The 21,361-nt window shown below is 46.7% G+C and overlaps 6 protein-coding genes across 10 annotated transcripts; 2 read left to right on the forward strand and 4 right to left on the reverse strand.

Moving 5' to 3' along the window:
- Positions 1-409: 409 nt before the first annotated feature.
- ndufa11 (NADH:ubiquinone oxidoreductase subunit A11) lies at positions 410-2,048 on the reverse strand. The gene is made up of 4 exons (XM_084676222.1): positions 1,907-2,048; positions 1,521-1,613; positions 1,287-1,409; positions 410-610 (listed from the first exon to the last, which is right to left on the reverse strand). The coding sequence occupies exons 1-4, from the start codon at positions 1,983-1,985 to the stop codon at positions 498-500; spliced, it is 408 nt and encodes a 135-aa protein (XP_084532348.1). The 5' UTR covers positions 1,986-2,048; the 3' UTR covers positions 410-497.
- A 30-nt stretch (positions 2,049-2,078) lies between these two features.
- On the forward strand, positions 2,079-4,802 carry vmac (vimentin type intermediate filament associated coiled-coil protein). 2 transcript variants are annotated; one of them, XM_084676221.1, is made up of 3 exons: positions 2,079-2,406; positions 2,847-2,975; positions 3,074-4,802. In XM_084676221.1, the coding sequence occupies exons 1-3, from the start codon at positions 2,399-2,401 to the stop codon at positions 3,438-3,440; spliced, it is 504 nt and encodes a 167-aa protein (XP_084532347.1). In that variant the 5' UTR covers positions 2,079-2,398; the 3' UTR covers positions 3,441-4,802. The 2 variants fall into 2 exon arrangements, with proteins under 2 accessions (XP_084532347.1, XP_084532346.1); XM_084676220.1 differs by having other exon boundaries at positions 2,079-2,975.
- A 110-nt stretch (positions 4,803-4,912) lies between these two features.
- On the reverse strand, positions 4,913-7,201 carry larp6b (La ribonucleoprotein 6, translational regulator b). Its single transcript, XM_084676219.1, has 4 exons — positions 7,076-7,201; positions 6,822-6,949; positions 6,304-6,520; positions 4,913-6,187 (listed from the first exon to the last, which is right to left on the reverse strand). Exons 2-4 carry the CDS (start codon positions 6,938-6,940, stop codon positions 5,090-5,092), a joined length of 1,434 nt encoding a protein of 477 aa, XP_084532345.1. The 5' UTR covers positions 6,941-6,949; positions 7,076-7,201; the 3' UTR covers positions 4,913-5,089.
- Positions 7,202-7,513: 312 nt separating this feature from the next.
- Positions 7,514-10,820, reverse strand: LOC146254411 (uncharacterized). 4 transcript variants are annotated; one of them, XM_084676173.1, is made up of 7 exons: positions 10,809-10,820; positions 10,570-10,623; positions 10,325-10,372; positions 10,177-10,228; positions 9,938-9,982; positions 9,557-9,768; positions 7,514-9,484 (listed from the first exon to the last, which is right to left on the reverse strand). In XM_084676173.1, exons 1-7 carry the CDS (start codon positions 10,809-10,811, stop codon positions 7,739-7,741), a joined length of 2,160 nt encoding a protein of 719 aa, XP_084532299.1. In that variant the 5' UTR covers positions 10,812-10,820; the 3' UTR covers positions 7,514-7,738. The 4 variants fall into 4 exon arrangements, with proteins under 4 accessions (XP_084532299.1, XP_084532300.1, XP_084532298.1 ...); XM_084676174.1 differs by having other exon boundaries at positions 10,325-10,459; positions 10,772-10,820; XM_084676172.1 differs by having other exon boundaries at positions 10,325-10,459; positions 10,809-10,817.
- Positions 10,821-11,274: 454 nt separating this feature from the next.
- On the forward strand, positions 11,275-19,169 carry lonp1 (lon peptidase 1, mitochondrial). Its single transcript, XM_084675557.1, has 18 exons — positions 11,275-11,853; positions 12,302-12,390; positions 12,875-12,994; positions 13,254-13,524; positions 13,651-13,712; positions 13,821-13,950; positions 14,052-14,135; positions 14,380-14,600; positions 15,091-15,229; positions 15,539-15,717; positions 15,839-15,926; positions 16,009-16,131; positions 16,445-16,561; positions 16,982-17,122; positions 17,263-17,428; positions 17,588-17,811; positions 18,014-18,178; positions 18,660-19,169. Exons 1-18 carry the CDS (start codon positions 11,302-11,304, stop codon positions 18,807-18,809), a joined length of 3,021 nt encoding a protein of 1,006 aa, XP_084531683.1. The 5' UTR covers positions 11,275-11,301; the 3' UTR covers positions 18,810-19,169.
- A 388-nt stretch (positions 19,170-19,557) lies between these two features.
- Positions 19,558-21,040, reverse strand: rpl36 (ribosomal protein L36). The gene is made up of 4 exons (XM_084675559.1): positions 20,923-21,040; positions 20,412-20,506; positions 20,071-20,205; positions 19,558-19,690 (listed from the first exon to the last, which is right to left on the reverse strand). The coding sequence occupies exons 2-4, from the start codon at positions 20,502-20,504 to the stop codon at positions 19,601-19,603; spliced, it is 318 nt and encodes a 105-aa protein (XP_084531685.1). The 5' UTR covers positions 20,505-20,506; positions 20,923-21,040; the 3' UTR covers positions 19,558-19,600.
- Between the last annotated feature and the right edge of the window lie 321 nt (positions 21,041-21,361).

Here is a 21,361-nt window from a genome sequence, read left to right on the forward strand (position 1 = left end):
CTACATTGTGTGCTCACCCAGTCGCATATGCTACTAATTTACATGCTGCCAAAGGCAATAAAAGCCTTACAATGTATTTGTTTGGTGTATTAGTGAAGCCACGGTCAACGTGCAACATATAATTCACAAACATAATTGGACCAACATGACTAAAATACTTGTTTCAGAAATTATCGTTATGAAAATCCTCCAAAACAAACAACATGAAATGTAATTTATGACCTGAAGTAAAAAAAAAATCTAATGCTCTTCACTCTGTCAGTAATCATTCCCAAACCAAAGAGATCCCACTCAAATGTACTCATACTCGGAATTTACATTGAGCCAAGTTTACAAAGTTGGTTTCTCTCTCCCCCTAGTGGCAAACAGACATCATACGCTACAGATAGGAAAATAAATGCCAAACATCCGGGATTTACACACATTTTTTATTCCAGGAATACTTAATATACAATATACATGTCAATATATAGTCTTGCCATCTGCTCTTCAGGTATTTACAGCCTAGGTGGTCCTGTTATTCTCCAGTTCTCCAACTTGGCCACCTTGGTGAACATGGCCAGGGTTCCAAACCCCATACACGCTGTCACGCCAGTCATGGCATTGTGGGCTAGGAGGCAGAAAGACAATATGAGAAAGGATAAGCAGACAGACAAAGAGAAAAACTAAAACCAGTACTACTTCAAATGTTTCAATCAGTCCGCCCCCTCTGAAACCCCCTATAGAGCAAGATAAACAGAATATTAACATTGGTAACAATATTTTAACATCAACATTTAGAACCGCTAAAAGCATCCACTCAGCACAATCAAATGAACAATAGCTCATTTAAATCAAAGATGTTGCCACCCACAAAATAATGATTATATCCCTCCACCAGCCCTTTGTTTGAGCCCCAGCACTGGGCTAACAACCTCACTCCCCTGGGAGGCTGTTTACAGCAAGTACATTCTGGCCATGGCCTCGTCAGAGCCTTTCATTTCATTTTTTACATTTAACAGACGCTCTTATCCAGAGCGACTTACAGTAAGTACAGGGACATTCTCCCCGACGCAAGTCGGGTGAAGTGCCTTGCCCAAGGACACAACGCCGGCCAGGAATCAAACCAGCAACCTTCTGATTACCAGCCCGAGTCCCTAACCGCTCAGCCACCTGACTCCCCGAGCCTTACATTTAGTGGCCTTCACATATGGACCAGAATGCATCAGTGCCGAGGTGAAATCGACATTTTAGACAGGGACTGAAATGAAACGGCGGTGTTTGTTGTTGTAGACTGTTGTACTCACTTCTGGCTCCAAGCAGGACTCCAGAGGCACAACCTCCAATGAAGTAGTTGATGGGATCATCAGGAGAATCTCTGGCTTGTGCACTGAGGCACGTTGCCAGTCCAAAGACTGCACCCAGGGAAGCTGTGGTTGAAAGAGAAGACCGGGTCATTCAAGGGGACTTTATCTAGTGTAAGATAGTTCAAGACAGAACTTTAGGTTGTCCTCACAATTCGTAATATTTGTTACACATACCCATGGTAACTGTTCCCGACGTGGCTCTCTGGACAGCTTGCATCGCCGAATCAGGCTGGAATGCCACCATGTGATAAGCTGAACCCACCAATCCTGTAAGTAAACCCACAACATCAAGATACAATTCCACACTGCCAAGTTACCTAGTAGCTTGTAAATGGACACAACTGAACCGTCTATGCCGACCTCAAACGCACTCACATCATTACTGTTACTCGACCACTGGCTAGTAGCTACTTGCTTCCTTGCTAGTTAGCTAGTCAGTCAGTCTTTTCAATAGGGGTAAGCTAATGCTAGTAATAAGCTAATGTTAGCTAGGTAATTGCCGCTTTTGGTGGATAATTAGAAACGTAGCTGGCAACTCATTGGCCTTCTTTCAGGTTTACCTATAGCAGTGCCCAATTTCGTGGTGATCCATGTTTTTTCAACACAATCTTTCCCCTCTTGCAGATCCCAGTAACCCATTTTGGCTTTCACATCAAGGACACAGACAACAGTAAGCTCATCGCGAGAGCTAGTGAACACACGAGAACTACAAAACTTTATTGGTACGCAAATGGTACACATGCAAAATATAATCATATCACGATACCAGCGTGCATTACGTTAAATGTTTTTAACACCAAAAATTATAAAAATTGTGGTGGAACATTTTGAGGACTGCACTGAGGACATCGTTCTATTTTATTTACGTTATTTATCGTTTTTGGTGGTTGCGCATTTGTCCAGTGAGCAATTGTTTCCGGGGTAGTTGCTAATCCACAGGTGAACCGCTTGTTGTGAAGTTCATTCAAGTTATCCAGCATTTTCATAATTGTAACGTTTTAGACAATTCATTAGGCAATGCACTGTGTTTTGGCTTCATAACTTCTAGTGTGATGTTATGGTGAGTACGCGTAGCATTTTCAAGTTACCGAAGCTGGCTTGGATGCTGACGTGTCGTGCCTGTTTTGGAGTGGCAGTATGTCTTTCTCAGGATCACTGACCTAGGCTAGCTACAGCTAGTTGTCAGTGCACTGCACACATTTTTTTTCGGAACTATCTCAGAAATTAAGGAATAAGGAACGGAAGCTATGGCACAAAGATTACATCTCCCAGCTGGTGAAATGCTTTGACGACGCGCTTCTCTTCAGTAGACTATAGCTAGCTATCGGGTCAGCTATTTTTTTGTCAACACAACAAGCAAAGAGTGTCTCACAATTAAACTTCTGTGGTCAACTACTGCGTATTGAGTCAAACTGTCACGTCCAGTTGCTCATATGCGATGTCCTCGCCCTCGCCGGTTCAAATTCGGGAGGCGAACGCTCACCTGTCCGCTCTGCACAGGAGGGTGGTGGAGCTGGAGCGGCGTCTCGAGGCCGCGGAGAACACGGTACGGGAGCAGGCAGAGAGCTTGATCAGGAAGGATGAGCAACTGAGGGCCACCACTCAGGAGATCACAGAGGCCAAGGATAAGTAAGTGATAAAGATACTTAAGTTCAGTTAAAGTGCGTTGTTTTCAATTGTTCGAGCATGTGTTCTGATCCTTCAGTTCTACCTCGTTTCCTGCACAGGGAGATTTCTTACCTTCACGAGAAGCTGTGTAAGTCCGAGGAGACCATCCAGAGGTTTCAGACAACTGTCAAGCAAAAGGATGCTCTGATAGGACAGCTGCAGCACCGCTGCCAGATCCTGGACAACATCTGCCGAAGTCGCCCCTTACTGGACTCCATGTTGTCCCACATGGCTGAAGCTGAGAGGCTAGGCTCTCTGGTGGGAGTTGGGGCAGGCATGGGACCGCCACCCGCAAACGCCTCACTCATGGATAGAGAGTCAAACTGTAGCCCGACTCGGATCTGCAACCACAAGGACTTCTCCCTCAGCGAGGATGACATGGACGACCAGGAACTGGATGAAATCGTGTTCGGAACTACTGTATAGTGGCGTGTTCCGGCGACTGCAGAACCTATGTTTCCGTAGCTACATATGCGGCTGTAACCATTATAGAACATCCTAGTAGTTCTGTAAGCAGTTACAAATGTTTCAGGAGAGAGTGGCCCATGGCTTGAAGCAAACATTTCAGCAACATGCATGTCACCATATCTATTACTGAAGAAGTCAACTGTGTCCCAATTGTAGTGCTGGGAGTTTATTTTTATTGATGTCTCAACATGAATGTGCTGATCACACAAACGAAGTGTTTGATCAAACCAAATAGACCTGTCTTTAGTTCATGGACCTCCGTGTTCTCTTTTCATCTAGTTTCAAGTTCTCTATTTTTGTACTACAACGCTGTAACCTTTGGATGATCTGTTTCAACATAACTTCCCAGTTATATATTGGCATGGCATATTTTGTTCAGGCTAGGTTGTGTTGCTTAAACCTGCCTGGTCACCATGGTATCACATTCAAGATTGACTGAAGTGAACTTTCAGCTTGTTGTAAATCTGTAAGAAATAGCTGGTGTTGCATATACTGATGTTTCTATATTTTTATACTAATTGAATGAACACGCATGCCCAGGGCTTGTTTGTACTCTATACTGTTGTCTTAAGTGTTAGATGGTACGCCTCATAAACCAAAGTTTTAATTTAATTTAAGAATTTAACAGGTTATGGCTATCAATCATATACTTCAGAAATGTAAAACTGAATTGAAGACTTAGGCTGTGGCATATTCCAAGAGCTCACATCATTTACGAGACGCCTTGCTTCAAAGCAAAAACAACTGACGCTGATTATTTAGGTTGTCGTTCTTGCAGTGGACCTCATTGTGTTCTTAAACCCCACCTCTCTTGTCTTTGTCTGCTTCAGTGAAGCAAAGCCTATGCAAATCCAAATTTGCTTTGTTAACTTTGACCCTAGTTGGGCTATAGTGCGTTATTACATTGCCACATTCCACTTGAGGTGTCTTACACAAAAATAAGTATATTTTTGCGCCATAGTCTTTAATTTTTTAGGAAAACAAAACTAATCACTTGTCGCGTCTGCCTGCGTTAGAAGTTGAAGCCTAGTAATTATTGCAACGGCAATATCAGATGTGCTCTGGCAGAATAGCTGTCCATGTTTCGTCTGTCTCAGTCTAGCTGCATGATAGTGATGCAGTTCCACTAGCAGCCTTGTGACCCATCCTCAAGCATTGGGGTCTATCTGTTTCCTTTGGACAGTCATGCATCTTGCCATGTCTGCACTGCACTGTCAAAGTCAAGGAAGACATTTTTATTTTCTCAGAGGTTTTGTTCTTAAGGACTGTGTGGTTTTCTAACAGATGTATTGAAAGGCATTAATAAATTATTTATTTATACGTCTGTCGTCTGTGTTCATTAGAAAATGTCTTCGTAATCATGAAGGAGGACTGCTAGAGAAGTCTGTGTGACTAGTGTGAAGCTGTTTGTCCAATAAAGTAAAAGACAGTTAACACCATTTTACCTTTATTTACTTTGGGTACAAAACATTTAAATTTTCATAACAGGACTGCGTACAAGATTATTTGGACATGTAACAATTCTTTTTTCCCATAATTTCCCACCCTCAGTGAGAATGAAAAGTGTAAGTGAAACTCGATCTGACGGACAGTACAATCTGACTCAATCACTGGCGCAGGACTATCTTCCCCCGCCCAATGCAGTTATAGAAGCCCTTGGTACCATCAGGACCCAGAGGCTGACGGAGGACTGCCACAGACCCAGGAACCCTCCTGGGAACACCGGGTGCCACCGGTCCTGGAGCACCCTTGTCGGGGAAGAAGGCCTGGGCCGCAGTCTTCCTGCGCTGGACCCATGGGCTTCCTGCCGAACTAAAGCCGTCCTGGGAGTTGTAGTCCCCAGAACACTTGCTTCGGCCGTTGCTGCTGCAGGAGGACGGACTACTGCTGAGGTCCGTGGCCAGAGGGGAAGGGGTATGTCCCGAAGGAAACAGCTTGCGAGGGAGAAGGGGGCTGGATGCAGGGCTGGTAACCGGGTTCCGGTAAGGGTTTGAGTGTGAAAAAGAGGCTCGGGGGATGGCCAGCGGGCTGCCGTACAGAGACTGGGGCCGGGAGACCACGCGGATTGGCTTGGGAGAAGCCGGGGTGAAATCGGACTCAGATGAGCTGTACAGGGCGGAGTCCTCCAGGCAATAGGGGGGGCGCCGGGCCTTGCGCTGATAGGGCTTCCGGGAACACATACTGTCCACTCCATCCTCAGACTCCTCGTTGGGGTCATGGCCGCTATCCGTTTTGCGCACACTCCTGCTTCCCAGGAGAGCCACCCTGACACCAGTGCTTGCCCCCTGCCGGGTTTGCAGCACCTCACAGGCCTTCCGCGCCCCCTCCAGGTGCTCGTACTCCACCACGGCACACAGCTCCCTCCCCAGCTCACAGTGCTTCCTGGCGTAGCGCCGCAACTCCGCGGGCACCTCCTTCCCCGGACGGAGGATGCGCAAGGAGGTGATGGTGCCGTGGCAACCGAAAAGTCGCATGGCCATCCCCATCAGGTCCACCTGCTCCCTGCCTGGTTCTCCACTTTCCCCCTCGCGAACTCCCCCAAGCAGGTTCCAAGCCAGGAGCAGCTTGCTGGTGGGGACACATAGCAGCCAATCAGGCACAGGTTCCCTTCGCCTGACCTTGGTCCCCTCGTCGTTCACCTCCAGCCGTGTTGAGATTCGGGCAGCGGCCAGAGTGGTCCTCCAGTCACGAGTCAGCTCCCTGATCTGAGACAGACAGGAAGAATGTTTAGGAAAATACCATCCGACTCTACAGTGTTCATTGAAGGAGGTTACACTTGGTGTAAAGAGTGAAGTTAGTATTTTAGTTTTAGTTTGAATACCTTTTTGAACGAAGACAGCAGCTTAAGACTGACATACTGCATCTTGTTCCTCTGAACATGTTTCAGGAGGAAAGCATCTCCAGATAGGCTCTCGTTGGAAAGATAGTTCTCTAGCTGGACAGAAATCTTCAGTTGGAGGTCCACTACAGGTGGACTCCATGACGACCCCTTACAGGAGCCCTCCTCCTCAAACACATCAGTCAGCTCTGTAGAACTCCTGCAAGATCAAACAGCAAGGCTGACAACAAGTCAAGTAGCAACAAAAAGAAAAGCATACACGGCCCAAGTACAAGGTGCAAATTACGGGAGGGGGGGGGGGGGGGGTCTGCCCTCCTAATTAAGACTTGGACCCCCATAAAAGAAGTAAAAACAACAGGTCGGGGGGTTCGATAAACGCCATTGAGAACAAGTTGACCCTCCCGATTATCATTGTATAATTCGCCCTCTGCCCAAGTAGCCTACGAAAAAACATGAATTAAAGTCAAATCATTCCTGACGTCTAAAATGTTTAAACGCACCCATCCAAGCTGTCATACGTTCTGTCATCCGTGTAGGATCCAGACCCCAGTAGTTCCTCATCTGGTGAAAACTGCGAGTTCCGTCCATATTGGTTGACAACCACAAGAGAAGCAGACATGTTGCGCAACTAAAATAAAATAAAAATGTTTACAATTTAAGCTTAACAGTGTTCGAACGTCCCCAGAACACATTCGTGATACCGTGTCATGCTAAAGTAGGTAATTGATATAAGCTACGCATACTGTAAGCATACCTGGTGTCCTCTCCGTCAGAACGTAACCCAGTCCACACACCTGTTTACATAAACTAATATTTTCCAAATTCGTGCCTCAACATTTCCTTGCATCACAATATACTGCGTTACCATTGGCAAAGAACGCTCGATGGCTGCAATCAATTAATAACATTCAGGTGTTGACATGGCATTTTGAACAGAGCGCGTTTTAACGCGCTGACGCACTTACAGGCTGGAGCATGGAACAGACCATATGAATCATCTTAAACATTTTCTATTAAAACGTTTCAAGCAGAAAACTGATTTATTAATTTAATCAAAAAGAATATACATGACTAATAAATTAAATGTCCTACAAAGGATGAAGTCAAACAAAATTGAGTTTTAAATAAGAAAAAAAAATAATGAAACAGGTAGTTCTGATAATATTTTATCAGATTTTTTTATGTAGTGCACGGATGCAGAGAAATACAGACTGACAATCTGGATGAAAACAAAAATAGACTAAATAGCCCACGTGCTTATTCCTTTTCTTTTTATAAAATAATTTGTTATAATGCCAAGTAAGATAGCAACACTGCACTGATTAAAATATAGACAGTTATTTAAATTGTGCCGTCCAAAGTCTCCTGGTTCTTTGTATTCAGATGGTCCTATCCACTCTGGGCATGTCTCTCTGGTTCACTGATTGCAGGGAGTGTTTACCTTTAGCAAAGTGTTGTACTTTCTCAACAGGATGTGATGGTCTGTTTCCAGACTGTTGAGGGTCACCTGTAGAGTGTGGTTGTTTGACTGTAAGGTTTTAAGACATTTCTCAAGACTGTCTACAGCCTTCTGGCAATCCGCTAATTTTGACTGGTTGTCTGACAGCAGCATATCAAAATGGGCACTCTGGGCCTTTAAAGAAGTATTGAGGTCATGTTGGTGGTTTGTATCGAGAACTGCTTGGAGGTAACGGTGGTCTACTAACAGGAGTTCGTATTTCTCCTCCAGTTTCTGGTTCCTTGCCAACACAAGCTTGCCTTCAGTCCATAGGGTCTTGTTTTGGACCGTCAGGTCATGCATCTCTGTGAACCGCAATCGGAGGATTGCCTCAAGATGTTCAACAGTCATCTTTAGCTTTGACATTTTTGTTTGATTCTTTGTCTGCAGCTTTTCAAAATATGCCCTCTGGGACTTCAGGGAAGAGCCCAGTTTGTTCCGGGATGTCAAACTTTTCTCCAGTGCCAGGTTCTTCTCACATAGCTGCTTTTTCAACTCCATCAGCTGTGGGGAAATCCGCTGAGATTCAACCTTTGCTTCAGCTTTAACCCTGTCCAGGAGATCACTGAGCTGGGCTTTGACACCCTGGTGTTCCTCCATCAGAGCCTGCCTGCTGGAAGTCTCCTTCTGGACGCTGTCTATCAGCTGAGAGATCTGCTGCTCTTGCTCTCTGATGGTAGCTAGGCTCTTTGACTGCATGATTTCAAGTTTAGTAGCCAGCCCATCAGAGTGCTCCTGCTCAGCTTCAAGGGAGGGGCTTGTGACGTGTTGGTGAACCAGGCTCTTCTCCAGTGCCAGGGTCTTCTCTTGTCGTTGCTGGTTCCTGCTATCCAGTTGCTTGGACAGCTTTTCACATTCCTCCTTGGTCTGCCTCAGCTCCTGGCCCAGCCTCTTTACTTCCCCAATTGCCTTTGTTTTGTCAGACATAACGGTGTGTAGTTCACTTTGGAAACCGAGGCTCTTGTCCTTCTCCTCTGTGATCTCACAGATCGGTTTGTTGGCTTTTGAGTTGAGGGATGCCAAAAAAGCATCCTTTGCAGAGTTCTCCTCCAGAACAGACTTTATTTGGGAGCTGAAGGTGTGCTCCTCGGCCGTCTGTCTCTGGAGCTTCCTGTTCTGCTCATCAATAACACTCTGTAACTCAACTACTCTGGCCTGACTCTCTGACAGCAGTTTCTCAGAGTCCACCTGCCGGGCCTCCAGGAGAGAGTACTGTTGCTGCTTCTCTGTTAGCTCTGAGGCTAGTCGGTCTGCTCTCAGGTTCACGGAGATCAGAAAGGAATCCCTTGCTGCGTTTTGTTCTTGTACAAAGTGCATTTTGGAGCTGAGAGTTTGATTTTTGGCTGTCTGTGCGAGGAAGCTCTTGTTCAGATGGTCAATAGCCCCCTGTAGTTCCTGTACTCTGGTCTGACTTTCTATTCTCCCCTGCTGGCACTGGGCAGCTAGAAGGACCCTCTGGAGCTTTAGTGTCTTGCTCCGCTCCTTACTGAGGTCGGACGCCATCTGGTTTCTCCTCAGACGGAGCTTGATGCCGTTTCGCTCCTCCTGGTTCAGTAAGTTCTGCAGGGAAGCCCTGGCTTTCCCCTCCTCGTCTACGGCTGCCATCTCTGGATCCACAGAGATGTCCAGAACCCCGCTGACCTCAGCAAGGTACTTATTGAGAGCCTGGAACATGAGAGTTGACTTAGAGCCACAACCTCTCAAATAAATCTGGCGAGTGAAACAAACACTTCTTACCTGATTGTCGTTGTTGTCACACGGCCTGCATTTGAAGGCTTCTTCCTCCTCTGGTACCTGGTCGTCTGCAGGCAGAGTAGCCTGGTCACCCGAAGGGAGGTTGGAGACAGGTGAGGGCTCAGAGGAAGCAGGGCAGACAGGCTGGAGGGAAGGAGGGGCAGGGTTACCCGCCTCCATTTCCTTCCTGGGCACGACAACAGTCTGCATTGCCACTGGAATTAGTACAGGTTTTACACATTTGAAGCTGGTTTAATGATTAGGGTACATTGTCCCTTCTGCATCTCAAACAGCATCAACATGCATTTCTGGAGGAACAAACCCAACAGGGATGTCATGCTGCTGGTATCTTTGACGGTAACGTGTGATGCCAGTCTGACTTACATTTGGCATGAGCGAGATCCTTCAGCCAATCCTGGTCTGAGGCCTCTGCAGAGGAACACGGAGACAGAATAAGTTGTACAGGAGCTGGACAGGGAACAGGGCCTGTTGCGACCCCACAAATAGTGACACACAGACATGTTTTTCTGCCCAGTTACGACTTTAAAGACAGTTTCAGGAAATGATACTATAGCCTAATAATTATGAGTGAGGAAGAGCAAATGTAGGTTTGGAGCAGATACCCTCTGAAGAAGGTAAATCGTCCATTTCAACGGATGTGTCACTGCCATGGTCCTGTTGAGAAGGGACAACATTAGAATGGAAGCAAATCAGTGACGTCATGTTTTGAATTTCAAAAGGCATTGAGCAGGACATAAACATGAATCTCACCCTATCACCATGACATGAATCTGGGGTCATAAAATCGCCAAACTCTGCCTGGAGAAGAGAGGGAGCTGTCATTAGGGCGTCCTGCTCAGTAAGCAAGACTCCTTTGCTGTCTGCAAGATTTTCCAGGGCTACCAGCTTGGGTAGAGAGAGGAAAGAGAGAATGGGTTCGATTTCTGTGGAACTTTCACAGCATTCAAATAATAAATTAAGGTGCACGTGAAGTTCTGAGACTGGTTCGAACTCACGCTGCCATTTCCCTTGAAGGGAGCTTTCTTTTTCCTCTTTTGGATTTTGTCATTCTGTTAAAAAAATAGATTACAACCATATTTCCTTTCAAAAACACTTTGTCTGCAGGTTAAAAACTACATAACTATTTTGATGATTATGATACTGCCATGCAGTTTTGTTTAGTTGTACAACTATCCATAACTATACATAGCTACATACATGAATAATCAGGAAGGAAATTTGTATTTAGGCTCACCATTGCGCTTGTTTGACACAAACGCATAACATTTTGGAACTTTCACACACTTTACAAGTGGGGACTGACATCATAATTAAACACAATAATGTGATGTAAAAATGGAATTCAGTGGAACTTTGTGTTTTAGTTTTTTTCAATGATATTGAATGATCTCACAGAATGTCTTCAATTTATAAAGTCTTTATTTTTATTTTCTAAAGTCTAAAGTCAAGTTAAGTCAAGTTAATAATTGTACTATTTTTTGCATATTGATTAATTAAACAATTTGTAAAGTATGTCATGTTCTCTATGCTTTAGAAAAAATATATGAATGAAGTATCAACAGTAGTAATGAAGTGTCACCGGTAGTATTCAGTTGAGTAAAGTAGTGACTGACGGTTCAGTCTGACGCTCGTTGCTGGATATTGTGGGAGGTGGAGATGAGGCCTCTGTCGTAATCAAACCCTGCCGGAAGAAGTCATGTGCTGCTATAGAAAGCTCGAGATTCAACATGGCCACCTGCATGAGAATGCTTGGTGCTTGCAAGTACTCGTACAAAAAAGGGGCAATTGTTTCGAAAAATTACTCCAGTATGTTTGCAACTGGGGCTGTTCGGTCTCTGGTGAACGAGACGTCTAGCTGGACTGGACTGGTGGCTAAACGCTCTTATTCTACTCTTAGAAAACCCTTATGCAACGGCGGCTTTGGTAACGTTATTCCATCAATGACAGGAGCTGGAAGGCTCGCCAAGCTGAACCGATGGGCAAGGGCTACCAGTGTCTTCGCCGCCGAGAGGCAAGTTTTGAATTCGGCTTCACCGTTCCACTCTGATCATCGGAGGTTGTTTGGCAACAAAGGCAGTGGTGCCGGGTTTTCGGGGGATGATGGGTCGGAGAACTCCGGGTCTGGGGGAGACGAGTCAGGGGGCGACGGAGGAATCCCATACAACTCTCCCCAAATGACAGCTCTCACCCCCATGCTTGTGCCGGAAGTTTTTCCCAACGTGCCACTGATCGCCGTCAGTAGAAACCCGGTTTTCCCGAGGTTCATCAAGATAATCGAGGTAAGCTAGCAACCGCTGCTTGGTCTACAAGGACATACGGATGATGCAATAACATCATCTGTCAGAGTAGCCTTCAGACACAGGCCCCTCAACAGAAGACGGGTGAATCTGTTCATTACAAGGAGGCATATACACTCATGCTTCTTGTTTAATATCAGCTTTGATTGATTACATGACAGTTGAAATCCTTTTTAGAAGCAGCCTGTTGCTGCTTATTTCATCAGCCAGGGGTTCATGACCCTCGCATTCACGTCCTTGCGCCATCGATGTTTTTCCAATGTAACAGAAAATGTTATTCTGCCCTAGAGTAGAGAATGTTGTAGATACAGATAAAAAAATTGTTTGAATACGGATTTGAATTTCAACCCCACACTCAAAAAAAAAAGGTTCCAATAGTATTTATGTTTACCATTCACCCCCCCCCCCTCATCCAATCGTGTGTATCTAGGTGAAGAATAAGCAGCTGATGGATCTGCTGAGGCGCAGAGTCCGATTGGCCCAGCCATACGCCGGGGTGTTCTTGAAGAAAGACGACAGGTAAGAGAACCTTATGTTACCTTCCATGTCGTTGAGAACCTATCTTCTTGATCAGGCATTTCCTGTGTAATGCTTTTTACTTTATCTCTGCTCTGCCTTTAACCCTGTCTTTCTCTACATTTATCTCCTCCTCCTACCCCCCCCCTCGCTCTCTAACTTCCTGTCTTCTCTCTCTGTACCTCTCTTTTTTTCTATGTCTCTCTCTCTGTCTCTCTCTCTCTCTCTCTCTCTCTCTCTCTCTCTCTCTCTCTCTCTCTCTCTCTCTCTCTCTCTCTCTCTCTCTCTCTCTCTCTCTCTCTCTCTCTCTCTCTCTCTCTGACTCTCTGACTCTCTGTGACTCTCTGTGACTCTCTGTGACTCTCTGTCTCTCTCTCTCTCTCTCTCTCTCTCTCTCTCTCTCTCTCTCTCTCTCTCTCTCTCTCTCTCTCTCTCTCTCTCTCTCTCTGTGACTCTCTGTGACTCTCTGTGACTCTCTCTCTCTCAGTAATGAGTCTGACATGGTGGAGAGTCTGGATGCCATCTATAACACCGGCACCTTCGTCCAGATCCATGAGATGCAGGACTTGGGAGACAAGCTGAGGATGATAGTCATGGGCCATCGAAGGTACGGAGAACCCAACACCTCAGAGAATCTTAACCTCTTCACTGCCAGAGTAGCCCTGTTTAACACCCAAGACGAGCTCTCCCTTCCTCCCACCTATCTTGGATCTGAGAGGGAGGGATGGGTCCAAGCAACCAGGTGGAAACCTGTCAGTATAACGTGAACCTCAGCAATTTACTAGCAGTCACTGAGCTGGAGATATTGTAAGGATTGTATGTAGAGCACTCGAGGGACACCACCTCTCCCTTGTCTCCTCATCTAGGATTCGCATCACCAAGCAGCTGGAGGTGGAGCCAGACGAACCCACGCCTGTAGCCGAGGCAGAGGGGGCGGGGCAACAGCCCAAACCGCCGCGCAGGAAACCCAAACGCCCACGCAAGGACTCGGCTGCCTCGTCAGCCGAGGCGATGGAGGAGAACGTGCTGGAGGCGGACCTGTTGCCGGAGGTCGTCCCGCTGGCCTCCTCGGACATTCTAATGGTGGAGGTGGACAACGTGGTCCACGAGCAGTTTGAGGTCACGGAGGAGGTCAAGGTACAAAGGTCGACCCCCTCGACCCCCCCCCCCCCCCCGGGGTTTCACTTCCTGTGTTGCGTCGCAATTCGATGGTGCTTCTCGTGTTGCTTGTCACGTCATTCGCACACTTTGTCCTGTCTCCAGGCCCTGACGGCAGAGATCGTCAAAACAATCCGTGACATCATCGCCCTCAATCCGCTGTACAGGTGGGGACACTTTTTTTTCCTTCTTTTTTTTCTTCTTTTTTTTTTCTTAGTGAGTGTGAGAATCTATATCTCAAATGTCTTATGATGAGTTGACACGTCTGTCTCTAGGGAGTCTGTTCTGCAGATGATGCAGGCGGGGCAGAGAGTCGTCGACAACCCCATCTACCTCAGCGACATGGGCGCCGCTCTGACGGGGGCGGAGTCACACGAGCTGCAGGACGTCCTCGAAGAGACGAATGTAAGTGGGCGGGGTTTCGAACGACGACGCCCATGTTGAGTCTGTGGTGTCAGCCTGTTGTGTCATGTGACCCACGCGATATTTCCCTGTGCGCTCCGCAGATCCCCAAACGTCTGTACAAAGCCCTGTCGCTACTGAAGAAGGAATATGAGCTCAGTAAACTTCAGCAGCGTCTGGGCAGGGAGGTAAGTTCCTCACCAGTTTGCGTATTCCTGGTTGTTGCTGATGTTCATTTATCCTTGCACTCAAGCCTTGGGCCAGTTCATTTGCTGCAACTCCGTAGACCAAGCAAGGCGTACCAGATCCCGTTGACTTACTGTAGGCCTATTTAGTGACCTCTGACCCCGTTTGCTGTCTCCCAAGTATGTCTCTCAGTCTCATTGTAAGAGTGTGGGTATGGTTGACCTCTGACCTGTCTTTCCTCTTCAGGTGGAGGAGAAGATCAAGCTGACACACAGGAAGTACCTGCTGCAGGAGCAGCTGAAGATCATCAAGAAGGAGCTTGGCCTGGAGAAGGAGGACAAGGACGCCATTGAGGAGAAGTTCCGCGAGCGTCTGAAGGGCCGCACCGTGCCGCAGCACATCATGGACGTCATCAATGAGGAGCTCACCAAGCTCAACCTGCTGGACAACCACTCTTCTGAGTTCAAGTTAGTCCCTTAAGGCCCTTGGAAACCCTTTGGAGTCTGAAATTGGTGTCCGAAATGTTTGCACGTAAAAAAAAAAAAAAACGACCTCACGTTATGTCAATCGCGCTTACACACTGCCTCAGAAAACTTTAATCCGTCAAAAGATAATTTGAATCGGGTTCTATTTTCTGAGTTATTTTTTGCATCCATAGCCAGCATTTTGATAGGTTTTTGGGCAACTCGGAGCCACCAAATTTTTGAGGCTTTCGATTATGGAAAAAAAACCCGCATGCGAACATTTTGCACTCAGTGTGCAAGGGCCTTTACTGATGCAGCTCTCTCATTGGCTAGGGTCTCCTGAAGGAGCTTTTGCGATCGACCGATTACTCGACCGCACTATCTGGGCTGGTGCTCTGTCGTTCTGCGATGGCTGTTGCCGTGACTGATCTCACAGTGTTGTGTTCTTGTCTAATAGTGTCGGTTGAGTTAATGTGCTACTCCTTGTGTGCAGCGTGACTCGTAATTACCTGGATTGGCTCACTTCCATGCCATGGGGCACCAACAGTGAGGAGAACATGGCGCTTGGCCGTGCCAAGGAGGTGCTGGAGGAGGATCATTATGGGATGGATGAAGTTAAAAAGCGCATCCTGGTGAGCAGCAACAGTAGGGATTGTTATAGTTGCTTACACGCAAACCAAAACTGAGTTGTGTTTGCCTTTGCTAAATCCAACATTGGCTAACCTCCCCAAAGCATTGTACTTGACCTGGGAAAGTATGGTGGAATTTTCTGTTTTCCTGGAAATGCTGGTCCTAAGCCTTTTGGCGAACTGGAACTGCAAGGCCTGCATTGTTGTTAATCTGGGCTAATCCCTCACAAAAAAAAAACGAAACAACCTGGATCTTTTTATCCTTGTTCTCTCTCTTCCCCCTCATCCTCTACCCCCCCCCCCCCACTGTAGGAGTTCATAGCAGTGAGCCAGCTGCGAGGCTCCACCCAGGGGAAGATCCTGTGTTTCTACGGCCCCCCAGGAGTGGGCAAGACCAGCATCGCCCGTTCCATCGCCCGGGCTCTCAACAGAGAGTACTTCCGCTTCAGTGTGGGGGGCATGACAGACGTGGCAGAGATCAAAGGTCACAGGTGGGGTCTCAGCGGTCATCACTAACCCCCAAGTTGACACGGGACACTATAACAATCCGTTCACTGTTCTTCAGAATGGTATGAAGGCTTACGCCATCTCTCTTTCTCTACCTATAAACAGGAGAACTTATGTTGGTGCCATGCCTGGGAAGATCATTCAATGCCTAAAGAAGACCAAGACCGAAAACCCTCTGGTTCTCATAGACGAGGTGAATATTGCCGTCCGTGAACTGTTGTCGTGGTGATGATCATGCGCACGGTTGGTGACCGACCGTTCTCCTGTCGTCGTAGGTGGATAAGATTGGACGTGGTTACCAGGGCGACCCGTCGTCCGCGCTGTTGGAGCTGTTGGACCCGGAACAGAACTACAACTTTGTGGACCACTACCTGGACGTGCCTGTCGATCTGTCCAAGGTATGTGTGAGATGGGTCCGACCTGTCGTCTGTTATTACACCTGGGGTTTCAGACCAAGTGGATGTCCGTTCACATTTACATTTATTTAGTCATTTAGCAGACGCTCTTATCCAGAACGACTTACAGTAAGTACATGGACATTCCCCCCGAGGCAAATAGGGTGAAGTGCCTTGCCCAAGGACACAACGTCATTTGGCACGGCCAGGAATCGAACCAGCGACCTTCTGGTTACGAGCCCAATTCCCAAACCGCTCAGCCACCTGACTCCTGACTCCACCTGACTCACTTAAATCCCTCCCCTCCTCCCTCCAGGTGCTGTTCATTTGTACGGCTAACGTGACGGACACCATCCCAGAGCCACTCAGAGACCGCATGGAGATGATCAACGTGTCTGGATACGTGGCCCAGGAGAAGTTAGCCATCGCTGAGGTACTGCAACACAAGTCCTAGTCTGATAGGCTTTCTGTACTGTTAGACTCAATCTAGGGTGAATGGCCACAGGGATAGAGCATTGTGACTACAGATCAAGAAGGTTCAAATCCCTGCCTTTGTCGCTTTAGTTAAACATTCTATTAAATAAATACTTACATTTAGCCATTTAGCAGACGCTCTTATCCAGAGCGACTTACAGTAAATACAGGGACATTCCCCCCGAGGCAAGTAGGATGAAGTGCCTTGCCCAAGGACACAACGTCATTGTGAACGGCAGGGAACCGATCCGGCAACCTTCTGATTACTAGCCCGACTCCCTCACTGCTCAGCCATCTGACTCCCTCCCTGACTTACTTTATAAAGGACATGACATTGTATGTTTCCTGTGTGACTGATGGTGCCTGTCTTCTCCTCCAGAGGTACCTGGTGCCCCAGCTGAGGGCTCAGTGTGGCCTGACTGAGGAAAAGACCGCCATCTCCTCCGAGGCTCTGAACGTGCTCATCAAACAGTACTGCAGGGAGTCTGGGGTCAGGAACCTCCAGAAGCAAGTGGAGAAGGTACTGCTCCATTCTTTAAACTTGGATTTTGGCCCAAATCTGTGCATTGGGAAAGTTATAGAAATCCATCATTTGTTTTTTAAATCGTGTGTGTGATTTTAAAAACAAAACACTGATGGCATGTCTGATTCTGTGTCCAGGTGTTCCGGAAGGTGGCATTCCGTATTGTAAACGGGGAGGACACAGAGGTTGAGATTACTCCCAGCAACTTGCAGGACTATGTGGGCAAGCCGATCTTCACTGTGGATCGGATGTATGATGTCACACCGGCGGGCGTGGTGATGGGCCTGGCCTGGACTGCCATGGGTATGTCTGGAACTTTCTAAAACAGCCCTTAACTCCCCCCCCCCCCCCCCCCCACCAAATAAAGGGGGCTTGGCTCCCTTGGCTCAAAGGCACCTTTCTACCAGGATATGAGGTTGTAAGAGCTCTGCCTATCTCTCTGCCTTCGCCCTCCTCCTCCAGGTGGATCAACCCTGTTTATCGAGACTTCTCTGCGGCGCCCCCGGGATGCTACGGTTGGTAAGGACGGGCCTCGGGAGGGCACCCTGGAACTGACGGGGCAGCTGGGAGACGTGATGAAGGAGAGTGCCAAGATTGCCTTCACCTTTGCCAGAGCCTTCCTCATGAAACAGCAACCAGACAACACTTTCCTGGCCGAGTCCCACATGCACCTGCATGTACCTGAGGTGAGGGGACCCTTCCATTTGTTTCTGTAAACTTTATTTAAACCTCCAGTAACAGTTGGTAGGAAAAATAAGGGAAAACGTAATCACCTAAGTACAATCACATTACAAATTGCATGCAGTCCCAAATATAGTCATGAATAAAGTCAACTGTTGGCAATGAATTGTGAAGGTTGTATTTTTGACGTTGTGATGTCGTTTCCAGGGAGCCACTCCCAAGGATGGTCCGAGCGCCGGCTGTACTATCGTCACGGCGCTGTTGTCCCTGGCAACCAACACGCCGGTGCGTCAGAACGTGGCGATGACCGGGGAGCTGTCGCTGACCGGAAAGATCCTGCCTGTCGGGGGCATCAAGGAGAAGACCATCGCCGTGAGTCAGCCAACAGCACAGACACAGAATAGACCCCCTGATATGTAGTACAACATGTAGTACAGTTACTTCAGTGTGTTCCTACCCTGTGTTAGCCTCTTGTGTAGCCTGACGTTGTCATACTCATAAGTGTAGTCAGAATAGGAGTCTGATATCGCTCCGTTGGGCTGTGAGTATGGGGCGTGTTTCATTCGAACCCTGAAAAAAAATGCCTCTTTGCTCAAATGGATAGACCTACAACCAATCAGAGCAACGTCAGTATGTTAACTGTTACCCGTAGGAAGGATGGCATATTTTCCATCGACAAATGCCTCGATCGCGTTTCTCTGTTCCTCTTTCAAAATTAATGCGCTGTCGATGTCTTCTAAAAAAGACTCGATGGCAGAATCTACACATTTGCGGGGTTAAGTTTGGCTCCACCCAGGCTACCTCTCGTGTACATTGTGTGTTAAGTCCCTGTACTGTCTGTTTGCTCCTCCAGGCAAAGCGTGCCGGCGTCACCTGCCTCATCCTGCCCGCAGAAAACAAGAAGGACTTCTCGGACCTGCCAGACTTCATCACAGAGGGCCTGGAGGTGCACTTTGTAGATCACTACAGCAAGCTGTTCAGCATTGCGTTCCCCCAGCAGTGACCAGGAGATAGAGACACTGAGACTGTCGGGAAACTCTCCCTCTGCTGCTGGGGGCTGAAGGGCAGACCACGAGAGATGAGGTTGTGTAGATGATTGACAAGCACACCATTTAGTGGGCACTGTACGACACTCTATGGGAACGTGCGAGTTCTTCAGAAGACTGGACCTCATAGCAGAACAGAGCTTGGTGGGCCTCAGAGGACTAACATTTCAGGACCAGTGAAGATCCACCATCCATCACCAGTTGGGATTATGACCTTGCTGCCACGCAGCCTAGACTTTACAGATTTTTTTTTTTGTATCTATCAAACATGTATGACATTATATATAACTGCTGTAAATGCCTGACTATGGTTTAAATGTGTGTCAGTTTGGTTACTGGAACTAAAATCATTTGTGACAGGTGCTAACATGTAGATGGCCATAAGAGATTTCATAAATTATGGCTTTGTGATTTTTGGCATTAGAAGCTGTTTTTGTTCAAAAGGTGAGACTGGTGTTCTTAAATTCAGTTAATGACCGATACTTGACACCCTGGACTTCAGCCACCTGCTCTACTTTAGTTCCGGATGACTAGGCCAGTAATGATGACATCACTTCCACTCCGGTGAATGATCCTCTCAATCAACACTTCATACTTATGGGAGAAGGCTTTGTAGAACCCATTTGATATTTGACAAAACATGCCACATCTTGGTAGGCTTCAATGCCCTCGTAAAACTTAAATTCAAAACACGGGTAGGCAACATTTCTTTTGTGAAATACAAATATTTATTTGCCCCAACGATAGTTTAATCCTTCTTGGCAGCAGCCTTCCTCATGGCGGCCAGTACGTTGCTCAGCTCTTCTCTCTTTCTCTTGGCGCGGATGTGAGTTCCAATCTGAGGACAGATCAGAAGATAATCAATATTTCATCGCTTTGAATACAAACATCTGCTGATTTACGCAACATCCACAGTCCTAAGCTCTCACTGATGTAATGACAAACGCTACAGAATGCGTCTGACAGGTGGGTATCAAGAGATGGTTCATGAATTTTGATTGTATTCATGTGTGACGTCAGTCAACAGATTTTTCTGATTTCAAGGCATCAATGCCAGCCATATGTCAGCCAGCATTATTGTCAAAGCAATCATCGGCATCATTACAGTGTGACACTTGGGCACTGCACTGACAGCATCTTTCAATACACGCCAGTGTTAAGTTGGCTAGGACCTGCCCCAAACAAAGTAGCCTTAACAGTGAAGAGAGACACTCTTACCCTCTTCTTGATGAACTTGAGGGCACGCTTATCCTTGGACACCTTCAGCAACTCCATGGCACGCCTCTCGTAGGGGGCAAAGCCGCACACCTCGCGGATCATGTCACGCACAAACTTGCTGTGCTTGGTCAGGCGCTGAACAGGGCAAAAGGTAGAAGGGGCACCATGATTATACATTATACAAATAACTGACCAGCTGACCGGGGTCAGGTTGTAACGTTGGCGCCCCACAAGGACTCCTGTGCACTCCCCACTTCTGCATGCAGGAGAACCGTTGCTAAATGACAGCCTGCCTGACAAGATTTATTATCTAAACGTCAACATGTTGCAGAACTACTTACCCCTCGTCTCCGACCATGTTTTGGCGCAGTGACGTTCTTTGTTACCGGGTGGCCTTTGTTAAGGCCCACGGCCATAGGATACCTGATAGCCATGTCTGTTAAAAAAGAAGCATTTACTGAGATTAGCGTTAGTCATGTTAAACGTAATGTAACGAGCTGGCTAGCTAACCAGTCAACGCTTCCGATGAGACAAGCATTTTAAATTACATGGAATTTATTTCAACTACGGCAGCGAAAAGGTTTACCATAGGAACCATATGAATAAACTATAATTTACGTTTTAGCAAGTCTTGCGACAATACGGGTTTATTCGTTGACGAAGGCATGTAAGCGCATCAACTTCAGACTGGATTTAACACTTTCTCTCCCACAGATACATTGCAATATCACATTAGTGTGTTTGTCACTATATCTCCTATACATATCTTACAGCATATCTGACGATACCTCACTGATCATTGTGATTTTTAATGGATTTTGGGATCTTAAAATTGGGCCGTAAATGTCTTACCTGCTTACTACAATGGCGGAAAAACCGGAAGGACTGTTTAGCAGTGAATGCTGGGTAATGAGGGCTTATTTTCGAGGAATTTGTTGTAGCTTTATGTAGCGCCTCCTGTGGATAGGGGTTAGGTCCGGTCACGTCTTATTACTGTAAAAAATATATTACTATGGTAATAATTTAGAAATTACAGTTCGCCGTTTTCTAATGAGGTTCAAAGAAATTGTGTTTTGTGAAGTTAAATTTACTTGCTTTCGTAAAATCACTAATACAGTTTGAATTTAGGTTGGAAATCAGGTAAAAATGTCTATAGTGCCGCCCCGCTAACATTTATATTCCGAGGAGGACACAACTATATTATATTCCATAGTAGTCCTGTCATTTTATATTAAATCATAATAATACTAAATGGGACATGCTCTTCTACATTGGGACTACAACTCCCACA

The sequence above is a fragment of the Hypomesus nipponensis genome, chromosome 16, assembly GCF_054491055.1.
Source record: "Hypomesus nipponensis isolate SF chromosome 16, ASM5449105v1, whole genome shotgun sequence".
Classification (NCBI taxonomy): Eukaryota; Metazoa; Chordata; class Actinopteri; order Osmeriformes; family Osmeridae; genus Hypomesus; species Hypomesus nipponensis.